The sequence below is a fragment of the Oncorhynchus tshawytscha genome, linkage group LG09 (assembly GCF_018296145.1).
Source record: "Oncorhynchus tshawytscha isolate Ot180627B linkage group LG09, Otsh_v2.0, whole genome shotgun sequence".
Taxonomy (NCBI): domain Eukaryota; kingdom Metazoa; phylum Chordata; class Actinopteri; order Salmoniformes; family Salmonidae; genus Oncorhynchus; species Oncorhynchus tshawytscha.
Window position 1 is genome coordinate 58,206,301 of NC_056437.1, and position 18,788 is coordinate 58,225,088.

General features: G+C 41.8%; 2 protein-coding genes and 1 long non-coding RNA gene across 3 annotated transcripts in view; all 3 read left to right on the forward strand.

Moving 5' to 3' along the window:
- The first annotated feature begins 2,885 nt into the window (after window positions 1–2,885).
- Window positions 2,886–4,973, forward strand: LOC121847178. Its single transcript, XR_006084119.1, has 3 exons — window positions 2,886–3,627; window positions 4,120–4,180; window positions 4,463–4,973. It is a non-coding gene; the product is annotated as an uncharacterized LOC121847178 (long non-coding RNA).
- Window positions 4,974–9,872: 4,899 nt separating this feature from the next.
- LOC112259395 (heat shock factor protein 5-like) lies at window positions 9,873–13,110 on the forward strand. The gene is made up of 3 exons (XM_024434100.2): window positions 9,873–10,652; window positions 10,840–11,166; window positions 11,559–13,110. Exons 1-3 carry the CDS (start codon window positions 10,634–10,636, stop codon window positions 11,588–11,590), a joined length of 378 nt encoding a protein of 125 aa, XP_024289868.1. The 5' UTR covers window positions 9,873–10,633; the 3' UTR covers window positions 11,591–13,110.
- Window positions 13,111–13,658: 548 nt separating this feature from the next.
- The window catches only part of LOC112258342 (E3 ubiquitin-protein ligase RNF43), a 158,057-nt gene continuing 152,927 nt past the window's right edge, over window positions 13,659–18,788 (forward strand). The window contains exon 1 of the mRNA XM_024432662.2: window positions 13,659–15,246. Coding sequence (XP_024288430.1) covers window positions 15,007–15,246 — 240 coding nt within the window. The 5' untranslated portion in view covers window positions 13,659–15,006. The remainder of the gene's footprint in view (window positions 15,247–18,788) is intronic.

Genomic DNA, 18,788 nt, shown 5'->3' on the forward strand with positions numbered 1-18,788 from the left:
CACATGGAACGACAGGGGGCGATGACACATCCGAAGCCATTCGGTTACTATTCTTTGGGTACTGAATTCATTTTACGTGACGTCGGCACTCTAGTCCAACCACACTAGTCAAATCAAAATCAAATCAAATTTTATTGGTCGCATACATATATTTTGCAGATGTTATCACAGGTGTAGTGAAATGCTTATGTTCCTAGCTCCAACAGTGCAATAATACCTAACAATACAAAACAATACACGCAAATCCCAAAAAATACAAATAAAGGAATTAAGAAATATAGAAATATTAGAACGAGCAATGTCAGTCTGGAATATAATATATATGTATATGATGGTGTGTATAGATTTTATGGACAGTATGTGAATAGAAAAGGTGTACAGCAGTAGTTATATAGGATGAGCCTTGACTAGAATACAGTATATATGTAGAAGAGTTAAAATGGTTATTCCATCAAACTTAAGGTGACCAGATTTCTGAAATGAAAACAGGGGACATTTCCAGTTTGGCGGTCAATATATCATTAAAATATCCAATGTTATTATCTAATATCATTCATTTGGGAGAACACTCTCAACTGGTGCATTTACTTCCAGGTAAGCACATGACAACAGACGCTAATCTAGCCAGGATAGTGTGTGGGATGTCATTCTATTTGAAGTTGGTAACCACCGTGCTCCATCTCTGACTAAGCGGTGTCTCCGACGTTTTCCATTCTTCAAGCGATCCCCCCTTTAGGAACTCTTGCAGGCCAGTAACTTCGTAACACAATGCATCCTCATTGATGGTCACATTGGGGCATTTTTCCTGCAGTGTGCCTGCTGCCTTCTGGATCTCTTCACGCAGAGGTTGCCTTTTTAAAAGTAGACTATGTAAATCTTTTAGATTATCTGTGTGCTTTCCCCATGCTTGCAAGTAGTTCACAGCCATAGTGAAGAATGATTGGGATGTTTGGAGAAAGCTCTCTTTAGACATGTCTCCATTTTCCTCTAGCTCTCTCAGAAGTCCTGACCGAAACTGGAATGAAGTTTTCATCACGTCTTGCGGTCAATTTTGCCTCATCATTTCTCAAAATTGCAGCTTGAGTCCACAGCACAGTGGTCCTGGCCTCCAAGCATCTTGATCGTGTCACTGAATACAGTCAAGTTTCCATGGACAAAGGCCAGCCAAAGTTCAGTCAGTGGATCTTCGAACATTGTTCGTAGGACAACAGGGCATTTGTCTTCAGAAATAAAAAAGGATTTCAATGGCACATTTTCAGCACTCTTTCTAGAGCAAGGAGCATGGACATCCAGCGAACATTGCTGTGTCCTAAAATATTATGGTACTCCTGGCCAACAAACTCACAAAAGCCGTTCAGTCTTTCTACTCTTGACAGTGAAAATATGAACATAATTCAAATATCTTTGTGAGCAGATACTCAACATCATATCCAAAGCTGTTCTGGCTGTGTTATGAATGAAAACCTAAGCCAATCACCTCCCGCTGCAGAGCATTTTTAACTTTGGTATGGACATTGACCCTCCCCAGCCTATTCAGTCCTCCAAAGTTGGTATTTGTTGTCGGCAGAGAATGTTTTCCAGATTACATTTTTGGATGACCACCAGAACCTCAGCTGCAATTTCCTCTGCTGTTTCTCCATTCAATTCAACAAAAATCAAGCAGTTTTGTTTCCACAGATGTACTGCCATCATATATCTTACAATATCTGACTACTATTGGTAGCAGCTTTACATGTCCAAGATTGGACGCATCAATGGACAGGGACACATTCAACCTGGTCTAGGTCCTGTTTTACCAAAGTAGTTGCCCATGTTACTAACACGTTACTCACTATGGTGTCACATTTTGTCCTAGCACATGTAAACTTTGGCTCATAAAGCTTCCGTGTCAGTTGTGCTGTGCAGTCCATAGATCTGTAACTATGATTGTGTCACATAGTGTGGTATGCAAAGACACTCTCCTGCACAGCTAAACCATACTCTTCTTGGGAAGGCTCTACCTTCTTGAAGAATGTGGTGACAGAGGACATACCAACACGGGCAATCAGAGGCTTTTTCGTCTGCTGATGTTCTACCACTGCCACTTCTTCACTGGCTGCCAATTGAAAGAGAGGATGCAGTGAACCATTCTATCGTCTTGACCTGAGTGTATGAAATGGATATTCTCTCATCACGTTTATCATAAAAAGTGCATTTCCATTTCTTGGAAAGAGTCATTGTATCTCCTCTGTCTGCTCTTCTTCACTCTCCTTGTGCCACTCTTAATTACGCTCCTAACTTTTTATTCTCCTCCAATCTTTCTCCTCCTCTGTTCTTCCTTTCCTTCTCTTCACCTTTCCACCTCACTCTCCTTGCTTCACTCTTTTTACTCCCTTCATTTTTCCTTCTCCTTCCTCTCCAATCTGTATTAATAAATAGCATACTATTAGATAACCAAAGTATTTTAACAGATTCCCATTGCTTGCCTCATGTTTGTATTTTATCTCAAAAACAGTGTTTGGAATAATACATTGGCAGGCTCTGTAACCATATCTTTACCTTTCCTCTGTCTCCTTTACTCTTCTTCCTATCCAGTCTTCCTCCTCTCCACTACTAATGCTATCCATGAACATTTCTAAATATATTTTCACACTACTTATTATAATGCCAAACCATTAAAATTGTAATCTACAAAAATATTCTCTGAATAAATTGTGCATTCATTTAATATCATATTTTCAAAATAGCCCGTCCACTGCATGTTTACATGTGAACGTTTTTTAACCTAGCTACCATAACAGTAGCTAGCTAACCTAGTCGACATAGCTAACGTTAGCTAGCATAACCTATTTAAAACCTTATATAGCAGATCATATATCAATATAATAAATTGTGACATTATAATATCACTAGCTAGTATCTCAAACTATTATAATTTGCCTGGCTTGAAAATACGTTTGTGGTGATGTTTTGTGGATTCACTTGACACTTGCTTCTGGACAAGTTTTCCACAGCAGTTCTCTAAAACTATCGCGAGCAAGTAGTTAGTAGAAGAGTGAATGAAGAAGAGTGAATGAAGATGCCCCCTCAGTTGGCCTAAAACAAGCACAACGCGATTGAGACGTCAACCCGTACGCTCTGCTGCCTGGTCTTTCTTACCAAGTAAAATATTTCACTTTGCGGTCTGTTTTTAACGCACACTTAAAAACGGGGACATTTTCAGGGACAGCTCCAGCCGGGGACAGGCCACCAAAAACGGGGACCTTCCCTGGAAAACGGGGACGTCTGGTCACCCTAATCAAACTTCAAATTATTAGAATAGTACGCAACGCAGAACAGAACAACCAGGTTAAGGGTCAATGGCCGAAGCCCGCGAACAGGAATATTCCAAGTTCAGACAGAAGGGGGGAGTCAGATCGCTATGATCGCCAGGAACTTTACTTTTGGTGTCTAATTTTAATTGTTGCGCTACTTGTGCTGCCTGTTGATGTTAAGTAGGCAGCTACAGTAGCTGAATAATGTTAACATCTTCGGGTTTTATTTAATTAAATGTATTTGATTTAATCTGGGTGCCTACTTCACCTACTAACACCCTAGTACTATCTGTAGCTCCCATTCTCCTCAGCCCGAGAAAACACAGAGTGAAGGGTATGTGTTGCAAATGACTCCTTTGTAAAAGTCCATAACATGAAACAAAACATCCTAAGTTTGACGCTGTAGATATTGTTATAAGGGAGTGTGAGACTATTGAAACATGTCACTTTCAGAGTTTTATTGATATAGTTTACAGAGTGCTAAAAATCATTGCTGTTGCTAGCTAGCATGCCTTTCTGTGATGCATACAGGTAGCTGAGCTTCTGACTGATGATAGCGTTGCATTGTGGGGGATGTAGTTTTAACCCTCTATGGTCTGAATGGGATTAAGGTGATTTCACGTTGTAGCTTGTTTGTAATTACAGTGTTTTTGTACATTAGTTATTGTATTTTAATACGGTCAACACTGAAAGCACCTAGCAATGTATTGGGGATGTGAGACAGGATATGTGTTTTACCTTTCTTCATGCTCCTGTATAGAACAACTTGTCAGATGCCTTGGAGACTGATGTTTTCCTGTCCTGTATTTTCACAATACCATTGCAGATCGGCATAAAAGCCAAGAAGACTGCCGTGGTGTCGTTCTTCATTTCTTGGATCTCCTGTGGTACATGTAAAGACCGCTACATATGGGGGGGGAAAAAAACTCTAAAACAGTATGTAAACATGCTTAAAAGTGCCCAGTGTTCAATGACTATGTAGAGCAGCAGTCTCTAAGGTGCAGGGTAGAGTACCGGGTGGTAGCTGACTAGTAACAGTGATTAAAATTCAGGGTAGGATAATGGGTGGAGGCCGGCTAGTGGTGACTATTTAATGGCCTGGAGATAGAAGCGGCTTTTCAGTCTCTCGGTCCCAGCTTTGATGTACCTGTACTGTCTCTACCATCTAGATAGTAGCTGGGTGAACAGGCCATGGCTCGGGTGGCTGAGGTCCTTCCTTCCTGTGACACCGAGCGCTGTGGATGCCTGGAGGGCAGGCACTGTACCCCGGTGATGTGTTGGGCTGAGCGCACCACCCTCTGGAGAGCCCTGCGGTTGCGGACGGTGCAGTTACCATACCAGGCGGAGATACAGCCTGACAGGATGCTCTCAATGGTGCATCTGTAGATGTTTATGGGGGTCTTAAGGGCCAAGCTGAATTTCTTCAGCCACCCAAGGTTGAAGAGGTGTTGTCTGTGTGGATAGACCATTTCAGGTTGTCGAGGAACATGAAGCTTTTCACCCTCTCCCCTGTGGCCCTGTCAATGTGGATGGAGGCGTGCCCCCTCTGCTATCTCCTGAAGTCCATGATCAGCGCCTTCATTTTGTTGACATTGTGGGAGAGGTTATTTTTCTGGCACCACTCCGCCAGGGTCCTCACCTCCTCCATGTAGGCTGTCTCGTCATTTTTGTTGTTGATAATCAGGCCTATCACTGTTATGTCATTGCAAACTTGATGATTGAGTTGGAGACGTGCGTGGCCATTCAGTCATGGATAAACAGGGAGTACAGGAGGGGGCTGAGCACGCATCCTTGTGGGGCCCTCATGTTGAGGATCAGTCTCGGATCAATTCCATCCTAAATCGTGAAGTTCAGTTTAGTCAGCTATTCCTACCCTAAACACTAACGTCTTACCCTAACTATAACCCTTACAAGCTCCCAGCCATCCAGGACATACATGCCAGGTGGTGTCTGAGAAAGACACAAAAAATTGCCAAAAACTCAAGCCACTCGAGACATGGACTGTTCTCCATGCTCCCGTCCATCTGGCGGTACTGTGCATCAAGGATAAGACCAACAGACTCCTAAACAGCTAATTATATGCTGACTCTATGCTCTTCCACAGGTCTCTACCTACTCAGACACACACACCTTTACTGTCACTCTTACTCACACATACTCATTACTGACGCCACACACTTACACCCACATGTACACACCCTTACACTGCTACTGCTAAGATGATTATTGATTTAGATGTATTTTCTTTCTACACACAAATACCCCATAATGTCAGAGAGTGAAAAGAAGGAAGCCTGTACAGAATAAAACTATTCCAAAACTGCAAAAAACGTGGCAAAGAAATTACATTTATGTCCTGAATACAAAGTGTTATGTTTGGGGCAAACAACACATCACTGAGTACTGTACCACTTCATATTTTCAAGCATGGTGGTGGCTGCATCATGTTATGGTTAGGCTTGTCATGGGCAAGGACTAGGGAGTTTTTTGGGGATAAAAAGAAACAGAATAGAGCTATAGTAAGTACAGGCAAAAATCCTAGAGGAAAATCTGGCTCAGTCTGCTTTCCAACAGTCACTGGGAGACAAATTCACCTTGCAGCAGGACAATAACCTAAAATGGCCAAATATACAGTGGGGGAAAAAAGTATTTAGTCAGCCACCAATTGTGCAAGTTCTCCCACTTAAAAAGATGAGAGGCCTGTAATTTTCAACATAGGTACACTTCAACTATGACAGACAAAATGAGAAAAAAAATCCTGAAAAACCCCGGAGAGAAACAGCACACAGAGATCGTTCACTACAATCTTGTGGGTGATAACCTCAAGTTTTGAGCCCAACACTAGAGTTAAAAATAGTGCCTGCAGTCCTGACGGATCATAAAGTCATATGGCTGACTGTAAGAATGTGCAGTAATGATGATAAGAAATACTCTGGATGTTATTGGAAATTAAATAACTCATTGTTATTGCATGATGATTTAAAAAATGTGATTAAGAATCTAATTTCTGTTTACTGGAATTTATCTACCTCTAAGCAGAATATGGGAAATATTGAACAGCTGAAATGTAAAATCCTCTCAGCCTGTATTACCTATGGGAAACGGCTTGCTTTAAGAAGGAGATGTGAGATAGTTGTGCTCTCTAAGAAAATTGCTGACATCACAGAGATTGAGCATCTTGATCTTAATGAGGAAGCTAGAGGAGCCTTCATAAGATCCAGAAAACAATGGCTTGAAAAAGGCAAAAAGAACAGTAGATACTTTTTTAATTTGGAAAAGAGTAGAGGGGAAATCGACACACTTTGAAAATGTAAGATTAATGGGGTAACCTCTAAGGATAGAGAGTTGTTATCAGACTTTACCACTAAGTTTTATAAGAATATTTAGTCTTTAGATAACAGTTTGAGTGACTCTAAGGATCTCCTTGATTTTATAGAGAATTGTGGTATCCTGGGAGGTCTATCGCAGGGGTTGGTGATAGAGGGGAGGTATGTGCCGCGACGTTGGCTCCCTCTGCTGGGAGTACACGGGCTGGGCACCCCGACGCTGATGGCCCAAGTCGAGGTAATTAGGGGAGAGTGCCAACCAAACGTGCATGCCACATAAAGGGAGCACTGTGGCACACCGTAAGGGGAGACACGGAGCAGAATCTGAGAAGAAGGACCGAGCCCAAACCTAAGCTATTTTGTTATGTTTATTTTGTTGCCTAGTAAAGTCGTGTTTTCTGACTACAACATCCCTGTATCTGTGTTACTCTGTCCCTGTCTCTGTGTTAATGCACGCTCAACCCAACACCCCACAGTTTACCACATATGGTGGAGAATATGGGCACCTCAGGTGCCGTGCGTTCGAGAGTACAGAGATTACCATGGAGGAACCGGACGCTCAGTTTATCCTCAGCCAGCAGAAGCAACAGGCTCTCCAGGAACTAGCACTTGTGGAGCAGCGCCAACAAAACCGGTAGCGGAGGTAGCCCAGTTGAAGGGTGGGATGGCTCAGGAGTCTTGCCCGAATCAGTTCTTGGTCAAGTTAATGGAGGAAGATGACGTGGTGATGTATTTGTGCACCTTCGAGAGGACTGTGCAGAGGATGGATGGCCCAAGCCCAAGTGGGCCAGCCTTTTGGCACCATCTCTCTCTGGGAATGCCCAGAAGTCCAAGTGGGCCAGCCTTTTGGCACCATCTCTCTCTGGGAATGCCCAGAAGTCCCACTTCGACTTCAACGTCGACCAGGCAGCGAATTATGAGGGACTCAAACGTGAGATCCTGAGCCGATATGGATACAGCCTCACACACTGTATACAACTGGTCTACCATCTCCCCCCGTGCTCAGATGAACGACCTGATGCGTCTGACCAAGGGCTGGCTACTGATAATCTACCCGATAATAGATCACAGATTCAATTTAGACTACATAAGCCTACAAGCAATGACAATGGCAAAGTCACAATAATCACAAGAAGGGCTCTCGACTTTGAGCAGAAGCCATTCTTGTGATTATTGTGACTTTGCCATTGTAATTGTTTGTAGGCTTATGTAGTCTAAATTGAATCTATGATTGTATGCTATCCATTTGTTTTTGTATGTTCTTTGTATGTTATTTTAATATTTGAGAATTAACCAATGATATTAGGCCATACTTGGACATGATTACAGACACCTGTGTGTGTGTGTGTCTTTTGACACTATATAAACGAGTCCCCCGCCCAGGAGCTCGTATACAACCGGAGGCCTAACCACGAGAGTTCCAACCGGGTGAGCAGGTCTTGGCAACCATCTCTGCAGCACTCCACCAATCAGGCCTTTGTAGTAGGCCTGATTGTGGAAGCCACTCCGTAAAAGGCACATGACCGCCCGCTTGGAGTTTGCCAAAAGGCACCTAAAGAATCTCAGAACATGAGAAACAAGATTCTCTGGTCTGAGGAAACCAAGGATTGAACTCTTTGGCCTGAATGCCAAGCGTCACGTCTGGAGGAAACCTGGCACAATCCCTACGGTGAAGCATGGTGGTGGCAGCATCATGCTGAGGGGATGTTTTTCAGTGCCAGGGACTGGGAGACTAGTCAGGATCGAGGCAAAGATGAATGGAGCAAGGTACAGAGCGATCCTTGATGAAAACATATTATTCTACATTTTTCCCTCCCTTATTTCTTTCTATGTGTAATCCCTCTGCTGTTCAGTTTTTTGTGTTTTGCATGTTACTGTTGAATAAAATTGCACGCTGTTGCCATGTGCTCAAGTTGAAGCCAAATTACCTTAGCCATTAGCCCAATGTTGATAGATGCAGCCAGCTATATACTTATGTGGGTGAGTGTTTAATTATTTAATATGATAATAACATGTATTCAATATGATTGAATACATGTTAACAGTGTGCTAATAACATATTTTGAGACTTCAGGAACTAGATTGACTGCTATGTTAAACAACTGCATTAATGGTTGCTTCGGTTATCAACAGCCTTGTTGTGGCTATTGTATTCTTCACTGTAGAAAAACAGGGATCTCTAAAGTTGCCCCAGGTTGTAACGGTATTCGTCATCTCGGACGATGAGGAATCATCGGACCAAAGTGCAGCATTGTAAGTGTTCATGCTTACTTTATTAAAACTGAACTCTAATAACAAAATAACAACGGGAATCACCGAAACAGTGCTGACAGGTGCAAAACACTAAACACAAATTAACTACCCATAAAAACCCTGTGGGAAAAAGCTACCTAGGTATGGTTCCCAATCAGAGACAACAATAGACAGCTGTCCCTGATTGAGAACCATACACGGCCAAAAGAAATACAAAAACATAGAAAAAGGAACATAGAATGCCCACCCAAATCACAACCTGACCAAACCCAAATAGAGACATAAAAGGTCATAAGGTCAGGGCGTGACACAGGTGAGGCAGGCAGCATGCAGACGCATGACCTAATCGGTCTGGAACCAATTGGCACGTTCGAGCGACTCACTTTTGTCAAGATGGTGACCATAGTTGGTCAACGTCTTTCGATGTGTGTTTAAATAGGTTATAAAAATTGTCCAACTACATGTCGACTGCATAAAAGTCATGTGATCAAAGGTAATGTTTCTTATGAAGTCGCCTTCAAGTCGCTGCAGTTCTTTGGGTTTGATTGGCGGATCGCAACCAACTTTTAGGTGTATACACCACCACCTACTGCACTGGTGTGTGAGGCCATTCACAGCGTACCTACATTCAATTCTTTGATACGGTATTACAAATTGAAGAAAATAAAAATTGCCCTGCCAACTATTAGCCCTCCCTAAAAAAAAAAACACCCATTCCACTATTTAAGTTTTGAGTTTACATCAAAATATTACACTTTATATACATCACAGGAGACTGAAATTGTCAAGTTCTGACCATAGTTCTTGTGTGTTTTCCTTCTTTTAGTGTTGGTCAGGACGTGAGCTGGGTGGGCATTCTATGTTGTGTGTCTAGTTTGTCTGTTTCTGTGTTTGGCCTGATATGGTTCTCAATCAGAGGCAGGTGTTAGTCATTGTCTCTAATTGGGAACATATTTAGGTAGCTTGTTTTGTGTTGGGGTTTGTGGGTGATTGTTTCCTGTCTTTGTGTCTATGCACCAGATAGGACTGGTTTCACGTTTGTTTTGTAATTTGAAGTGTTCAGTTGGGATTTCTTATTAAAGAAGATGAACACTCACCTCGCTGCGCTTTGGTCTTCTCTTTCCCAGGAAGAAAGCCGTTACAGAAATTTAACAACACTGTTTGACATAGCTAGAATTTCTGGATTTTCATCCTAAAAAAAAAACCCATTATGATAATAGGGCACTTATGGTCATTGACTGCAGGAAAGGGCTACAAAGCTAACTACTTTCATTAGCTATCAATATGCACTTGATTAAGTTGTCACTGATTTAGTTTGTTTTTGGATTCTCAAACAGCCGACGATATGGAGCTCGAAGAAGCACACCTCACCATCCCCTTCAACCCCAACAACATCCCTACGAAACTGCCTGGTGAATAACCCCAAAACTGCCATGTGAATAACCCCAAAAATCAAGCAATATGTTGGCATCCCTGTGGTGTTAAAGCAGAGCTGCTGTCACCTCAGAAGCAAATGTTTGACACCATCGACTGTTTCAAAACGACCAACTTTACAAGTTTGAAACCCAAGATGACCCATGGCCCCAGGGGCTCGGGAAAATAATGATTGCTCAATGGACAGGATACAACACCACTTCCAACTTCAAACAAGATCCATCCAAACTGCTGGTGAATCTGAAGAGGCTGATGAGCAAAAACAAGGCGACGATGGAAGCTGCCCAATAAGTGAACTGTCGGTCCCCCAAAAGTTTCCGGCGACTCATGGCCAATAGTGATGGTGGTAAGGAGGAGGTCAAAGTAGAGAAAAGCGCTTCACTCAAATTGTCAATCATGTCTATACCCTGTATTTAAAATTAAACAAGTAACTACAGTAATTGAATTGCCAATAACTCAAAGAACAGTCTTATTTGTGCCATAACATGTGTTTCATAATTTCTCAGCCTTGCTATAATTCGATGTTTCCACAGGTTACATGTTTGTTCGACAGGTACACCAACCATCTCCTTACCAACAGTACAACCAAAGCAGAATCCAGACCATGAAGGAGTATGATTGGACCCCCATCCCACACCGCGGCTGTATCATGGGTCATGGGGATGTCCCCTCCCCTACGACCATCTACACAGACAAGGGAATCCCCATATCCGTCATCCACCGCTTCCCTTCAGACACTTCCTGCTCTGTGCAGTCCAGTCCAGCTACTGCACACATCCAGCAGGGTTCACAAAGCCTGGCAAACCATAGGCCCAAGTTCAACACCTTCATCCCTCACCATGCTGGTTTTTATTCCCCTGGTAAATATAATAAACCGTGCCATGGAAGCACCCATTAATTACACACAGAAACACTGTGATTTCCTCATAAACTGCCGTAGAAGTTTAATTAACATACTTTTTGATTGAATCTGTCCATTGAAACAAACACAATGTTCAATGGACTCAAACTGTCATAGTGTCCACCAGACAACTCTGTCATACTCTCATTACAGCTACTACCAGGTAGGTTGAAATCAAACTGCTAGGCCTACTCATACAGCAGCATGTCTGTGAATCTGCCCAGTTAGATCTAAAATTAAATGCATGGAAATATGGGGAGCATATAAGTCAAAATGTAATGCTTGAACATGAAATTGTGGGGCTTTTATGCATTGCTATGAAATTGATATGATTAATCCTGATTTTTCTAGCCAACCTGTCCTGTGGGGTTTTTGTATCTTGACAATCAAAACCAGGACTGGCAGAGCAGGGAAAACAAGGAGACCAAGAAGAGTGAAGTCAACTTGGACACAGTTTTCCAGATAGTGGACGAGCTGCACCACAGTTCCCCCAAAATACGCATGGTCAAATTGTAAACCCCAGAGCGCCAGCAGCCGGTCCTGGCCACCTCTATCATCAGGGCCCCAGCCCACCACCAATATCAACAGCTCACCATCTCTTCCCAGATTGACTCCTCTGTCAAATCCAGCTTCCTGCCTGGCACAATACTGATGGATGCCAGCACAGTGACTCCACGAGGGTCCACCATTATAACAGTCCCGGTGAACATTCCTTCTCGGGGAATTGCCATCATGGTCGGTGGTCATGCAGCTGATCAGCCAGTCAAGAGGGAGGAGGAACCTTTGCCTGTCGACGCCTATCAGAAGGTTAGCTAGCCTAGCTTAGTAAAAACATGGTACATGGAGGCTATTATTCATCAATAAACAAACCAGTGTACCTAAGCTCATCGTATAGTTTAATAATTTGGGGTTTAAAGAATTTAGAATTGTGAATGTAAAGAGAAAGCAAAGATACTCAGTCCGTATTCCTTGGTAATAAATATTTTAAAAAACATGTATCGTATGGATGGTTATCAGGGATTCTGATGAATTCTGTTTTATAATAAGAGGTTGATCATGCTGTGATTTATCCCAGTGCCCTAAGGAAGCATCCAAGTACATCACCAAGGTAAAGGAGATCAAGGGGGTGGATGCAGAGGTCTGCAGTGTTCTACATGACAAGTTTCAGCATCCTGGCAGAGGCATCTAGGTTTTTAGCTAAAATGTCCTTGTACTGTGTAAAGTTCATGATACCACCACCATATTTTACAGTAGATATGGGGTTATTTTCTGCAGATGCAACTTTCTTTCGATGGTGTGTGTGGCCAAAGAGCTTTATATCCATGTACTCAACAAATTTATATGCCTGGTGTTTGCTGAACGGCATTGGCACTTGGATTGCAACTACTGCTATGGTTAGATGAAAATAAAGCCATGCGCCATGCGCACCAGTGAAGAGTTTTGCGTCGAAAGAACAATGCATATGCAGAAAATACCTTATCTCTACTGTAAAATATGGTGGATGTTATGGGGCTATTTTGCTTTTACATGTCCTGGGGCCCTTGTTAAGATCAACGGCATCATGAGCTTTACCAAATACAAGGAGGAAATGTTTGCCAAAAACCTAGTTTCCTCTGCCGGAGTGGATCTTCCAGCAAGACAATAACCCCAATTACATAAATGGTTAATTGGCCACAAAATCAACAGTTTGCAGTGGCACTCTCAGTCTCCAGAATTGAACCCAATTTGAAAATCTGTGGATTGAACTGAAGAGGGCAGTCCATGAGCACAGACAAAGGATATCAAGGGCCTGGAAAGATTCTGTATTGAGTAATGGTTTAAGATCCCTCTCAATGTGTTCTCCAATCTCATAAAACATTTTTAGAAAAAGTCTGTGTCGTTATCCTCGCAAGGGGAGTTTTTTAAAAGAAGTCATTTCTTGTTAAACAATCTCTTTGAGCAATTCTATTAAGTTAGTATAATTCTTAATTTTTTATTTTTTTACATACACTATAGGATCCAATCATTTTGATAATCTTCCTGCGGCCATACATAAGACTTATTTGTCTTTTTTTGTTTTTGGTTAAAGCACAAGTAACCTTAATTTTTATTAGTCATTTGTTTTAGTTTGACACCAAAAAGGGACATTTTTACATAATTTTGAAATGCAGAAAAGCAACAAATCTATTTTAACCTTGAGTCATTAAAAAAAATATCTTATGATTAAAATGTGATATAATTAATTGGATGTTTGCATTTCATTTATTGCATCATGTAGTTCTTTATATGGGGCCCTCAAAGGTGGATTGTCTACATTCCAGAATCTTCGATCTAAACGAGGTCAAAAAGTGGCGCTTGGCTGTTACCAGGGTTGTCCGCTGGAGGCCGCCCGGTGTCGTCTTTAGTGTCACTGTGTAGCTCGTGCTCCACCCTCCGTAACAGGCAGTCAGCAGGTAGACGGTCAATGAAAGCCCAGGGGAGGGAGACTACGAGAGGCAGGCTTCGGGACTTCGCTTAATGTACAGTGTCTTTTTCCAACTTTTCAATGTTTTTTTTAATGAAGATCAATAACAGTGTTTTAACGACTTGCGTTCCTTCGATTCTACATTTTTTTCTACATTTTCAGTATCTTCAGTAAATTACTGGAGTTTAGCGTATATATATTTTGTCGGCAACCGCGGGAAGTATTTCGTTTCATTATACATTTCAGACGTGGTACTCGGGAAAAGAGACAACTTTTTTGGAAGGTGGCAGGAAGCAAACTGGTTTTAGATGCGTAACAACTTAAGCGGGCGATAGACTTGTGAATGCGTCGGCTGCAGAAATAACACGTGATTTCTACTGCTAATTAATTAACTAGTTATAACATGCTATGTAAATAATTTCAACGGTTCCATTGGATTAGCTAGTTAAACATGTCAAAAGTCCGGAATGCTCCGTTGTCAACTTTATTGTGACATTTTTGTCGAGATTTAGTCGCTACAGAGTTTATGAAAGTTACTATAGCATTTCCGTCGTTGTTAACTGTATGGTCGACTGTCATCTTGGAATCAGTCTTATCAACATCAATTTGACTTTGTTCATCTCGGTTTCTGAAGTTCAACAAACCTTGCCATTCGTTTGAAACCTATAGGGATACAGTGCGGTGGGGATAGCCTACATTCACACATCCAGCGTAAAGAACAGTAAGGGGGAATTGCTTTAGAGATACTTGTTGCATCTGGAGTCCGTCAGCGAGATTTTACCATTTTTTTCCTTGCTCTGGAAATGTGACATGGAATACCGGTAAATTGGATACATTTTTAAAACCAGACGTTACTGTAGCATGTTTATAGTGGGTTGGTCACATAATTAATTGTCAACATTGTTGCAAAAGGTTTTTTGAAATATTGCCAGTGGTGGAATATTACAAGAGCCGGTGTTTTGGAAGTGTCCGGACTGAACCGACTGACAACTTCAACCTGCACGTTGAAAATGAGAACTGGGCTACTGTTTATCTCCTGTAAGGACTGGAGCTCGTGTTGTATGTGAAGAGTGAAATCAATAACTTTTTTCAACTGGAACAAACTTTTAAAGCGGGGTAAGAATTAACCAGAAATCCACAAGACATGCATCCACAAAGACAACATGGCAGTCAGTGAGCCTTAAAACGTTGGATTTAACCCTGTTTTTCGAATAGTTTTGACGGGTTTGTACATTTTAGAACCCACAAAGAGGAGAACCGTTGCTGGGCCATATTTATTGTCCTGAATCAACTCGGGTTGTTGCCAGCTTTGAAGTCCACGATGTGCGGCCGGAGCCCGCCGCTGCAGCCGATCCAATGACCGTTCCCCAGCGGCGATTGGCCGGGCTCTGGCCGTGGCTGCTCATAGCGGCCCTGCAGGTGGTGTTCGGCCAGACGGGCCTGGAGCTGGCGGCGGCCGTAGAAACGGAGCGCTCGGCCCCCAGGGCTGTCATCAAGGTGACACTGCTAAGACACGAGCCCACGGGGAAGCCCATCACTCTGGAAGGGCTGTTCGTAGGAGGGAGCGCCGGCTCTGCAGAGGGGAAGCTCATGCAGGTATGTGTCACCGTCATATAGGTTTCCAGGTCCACCTGATCATGTGTAATGCAAGTCAAGTGCATACTGGCTACATTTTCTTGGTTAGCTATCAATAACTCTGTGGCAATAAGTTTAGCGAATAGTCGTTATTGTCTTAAAATATCCAATGCATCTTTAATCAATTATGTCACATGAATTCAGTCCATGGATACATCTTGTGATATAGGCTGGCCTGGTAGTCCATTGGACTGTGGAGTATTGTTTCAGATTTGTATGTATTGCTTGGTACAGTATGTCACATTGTGAAACAACATCCTCCAGAGGACCACTTTAGGCATCAGTCCTGTCTGATCTGATGGTTATGGCTTGTTTTGACAAGATTTGATTTTACTGTTCTTGCCACCCTGACTCTTCATCTTGGCAGATTCACCATGGCAAACTCTGATGTTAACACTGTGCCATATCCTAAACCACAAACCCCCATGGCAGTGTTAAATTTCAGGCCAACTTTTTTGTCATCTTGTTGTTGATCTCAGTCACTATAATGTAATAGGTTATTGAGCTGCTAGGCATATAACCCTTCGTTGTCACTCTGTCTCATTGTCTGTGTCAACCATGGAATTAGAATTGAATAGGATACCTATATCAACATTCCTCATTAACAACAGTGTTGACATATATATTTATAGGGCTCTATTTGTTTTAATTTTTATCTTATTCCCATTTGTCTTCTTCCTGCCTGCCAATAAAATACTGGTTAGAGGTGAGAGTGCCAACTTCTCCACCCAAACCTTTTATCAAGCTGATGGATTTGTAGAACCTAAATTATTAGGGACAGCCATGCCCAGAAGTTGCCAAAAAACTCCCTTTTTAATGTTTTTTTTTTTACTGAACAGTGTGATTAAATACCAAACAATGCATTCCATGCAAGTTTCAACAGTTGAGATCAAAAGCTGCATTGTTTAAAAAAAAAGGTTAGCTTGCTCGTGCCCTTACTGTAAACAATGCATAATTCAAATGCTAAACGCATAGGCTTACATGTGGCTATACCAAAAATGTTCTTATTCTGCAAGCCAGGCCAGTTCCTGCGCTCTCTGTGGTGCATAGTTTGGATTCATGCATGGATTAAAGTTGTTGGGGAACTAATGCAAGGCTAAGTCAATTTATTTCCAGTCTGAGAAGAAAGGGGGACGACAGATATGAGATACATAGGGTCTTGTCTGTCCTCACTCACCAGGTGCATGAGGCATTTTGAATGGAGAACCAGATGCTGCAGATGGCCATAATTGATAAAGAATTAGCCTACACAGCCTTTTCCACAGGGAATGTCCAATATTAGACATAGCGGTGAAAATGATGACAGTAGATTCATTTAATATAAAATATATACTCAGTACGTCTAAGTGTGTGTGCTTGCGTGTGTGTGATGTTGATTTTTTTAGAGGTGTATTGCATAGCAGTGCTGCTGAAAAGATCAAAGGCATATGTCAGCTTTCCGGGTCTTTGTTCATTTACATTGAGGCAATGAAGCCTTTCCTTTGCGCTGAGTGCTTCTTTGATATATCACCTTAGATATGAGTGATAACATTTGACCTGATTTTGAAGGAGGAGTGGATTACAGTTTGAAAACAACACTGAGGTGTAGACCTAGGTCTGTCTGTCAGAAAGTGATTCCTAGATTACTGTTTTACTGAGGCTGCATCCCAAATGGCATCCTATTCACTATATAGTGCACCACTTTTGACCAGGGCCCATAGTTAAGTATACAGGGCCGATTCAGACTAAGGAAATGTACATCATTGCGCCTTTCCTACGCACTTCTCAGTAGTTTGTATTCAGACTAACCTTATGCAGGTGAGTAATGGGCTTTGCAGGCGTGGTTCCTTTGCTCGCGCTGAAAACATTTAATTCAACCAGGAAGAAAGGTAAACTAACGATGTAATGGAATGATGCAAAATGTTAGGAAACTAACTCTAGTCAGTGACAGTTATAAATGTATGTGGGTATAACTGATGGTGGCTACCGATAGTGGCCAATATTTAACACAATACAAATTCTCAAAAAAATAAATACAGTGAAAGTCTGGGCATATAATTAAAACATTCTAGAAATCATAAATCAACTCGGTAGGTTTGGCGATATACTGTCATTTTCAGAAGCCTATAGATTGGGTCCCCAAATTTCATCCCAAATTATAAGACCAGGATTTCAAAAACTTCCCTGTGGAAGGTGATATGTTGATATGCTTCAGTTTGCTGCTATATGACTGGTTTCCAGTGATCATTAGTGTGTGTGTGTGTGTGTGTGTGTGTGTGTGTAAAAGGTAAAATAGATCTAAAACAATTGTCATTTATATTTACAATCCCCTTATCCAAATGGCTTCCTCATTTACTTCTTATCAATTTGTAAATTACAGTGCATGGCGAATGGTGTTATTTATAGGGGGAAACAATAAATTAGATGTTGTTCCACTTAGAACCGACAGGTTGCTCGACCTTATTCATCGTTTCATCGCTCGTAAAGGTGGTGGAATCAGAATAAGGAGCATCTGTAGACACACGTCCACCACACCTTAATTTCTTTCATCTCGACACCCAACGAATAGCATGCTATTCTCATGCTTAAGTTCAAGGTTAGAATACACTTAGAGAGCAAAGCGCATCAAAAGGGAATTATGTTCCATTTACGCGAGCTTAACTCAGGTCGGAATTCCCCGCATCGCGAATAAGGTGCTATTTAGGCTAGAGGTCGACCGGTTAATTGGAATGGCAGATTAATTAGGGCCTATTTCAAGTTTTCATAACAATCGGAAATCTGTATTTTTGTGCATTGATTTGGCCGTTTTAATTATTATATATTTTTTTACACCTTTATTTAATCTATATTTAACTAGGCAAGTCAGTTAAGAACACATTCTTATTTTCAGTGACGTCCTAGGAACGTTAACTGCCTTGTTCAGGGGCAGAACGACAGATTTTTACCTTGTCAGCTTGGGGATTCGTTTTTGCAACCTTCCGGTTACTAGTCCAACGCTCTAACCACCTGCCTTACATTGCACTCCACAAGGAGCCTGCGTGGCAGGCTGACTACCTGTTACGCGAGGGCAGCAAGAAGCCAAGGTCAGTTGCTAGCTAGCATTAAACTTATCTTATAAAAAACAATCAATCTTAACATAATCACTAGTTAACTACACATGGTTGATATTACTAGTTTATCTAGCTTGTCCTGCGTTGCATATAATCGATGCGGTGCCTGTTAATTTCTCATCGAATCACAGCCTACTTCAACAAACGGGTGATGATTTAACAAGCGCATTTGCGAAAAAAAGCACTGTCATTGCACCGATGTACCTAACCATAAACATCAATTGCCTTTCTTTAAAATCAATACACAAGTATATATTTTTAAACCTGCATATTTAGTTAATATTGCCTGCTAACATGAATTTCTTATAACTAGGGAAATTGTGTCACTTCTCTTGCGTTTCGTGCTAGCAGTCAGGGTATATGCAGCAGTTTGGGCCTCATGGCTCATTGTGAACTGTGTGAAGTCCATTTATT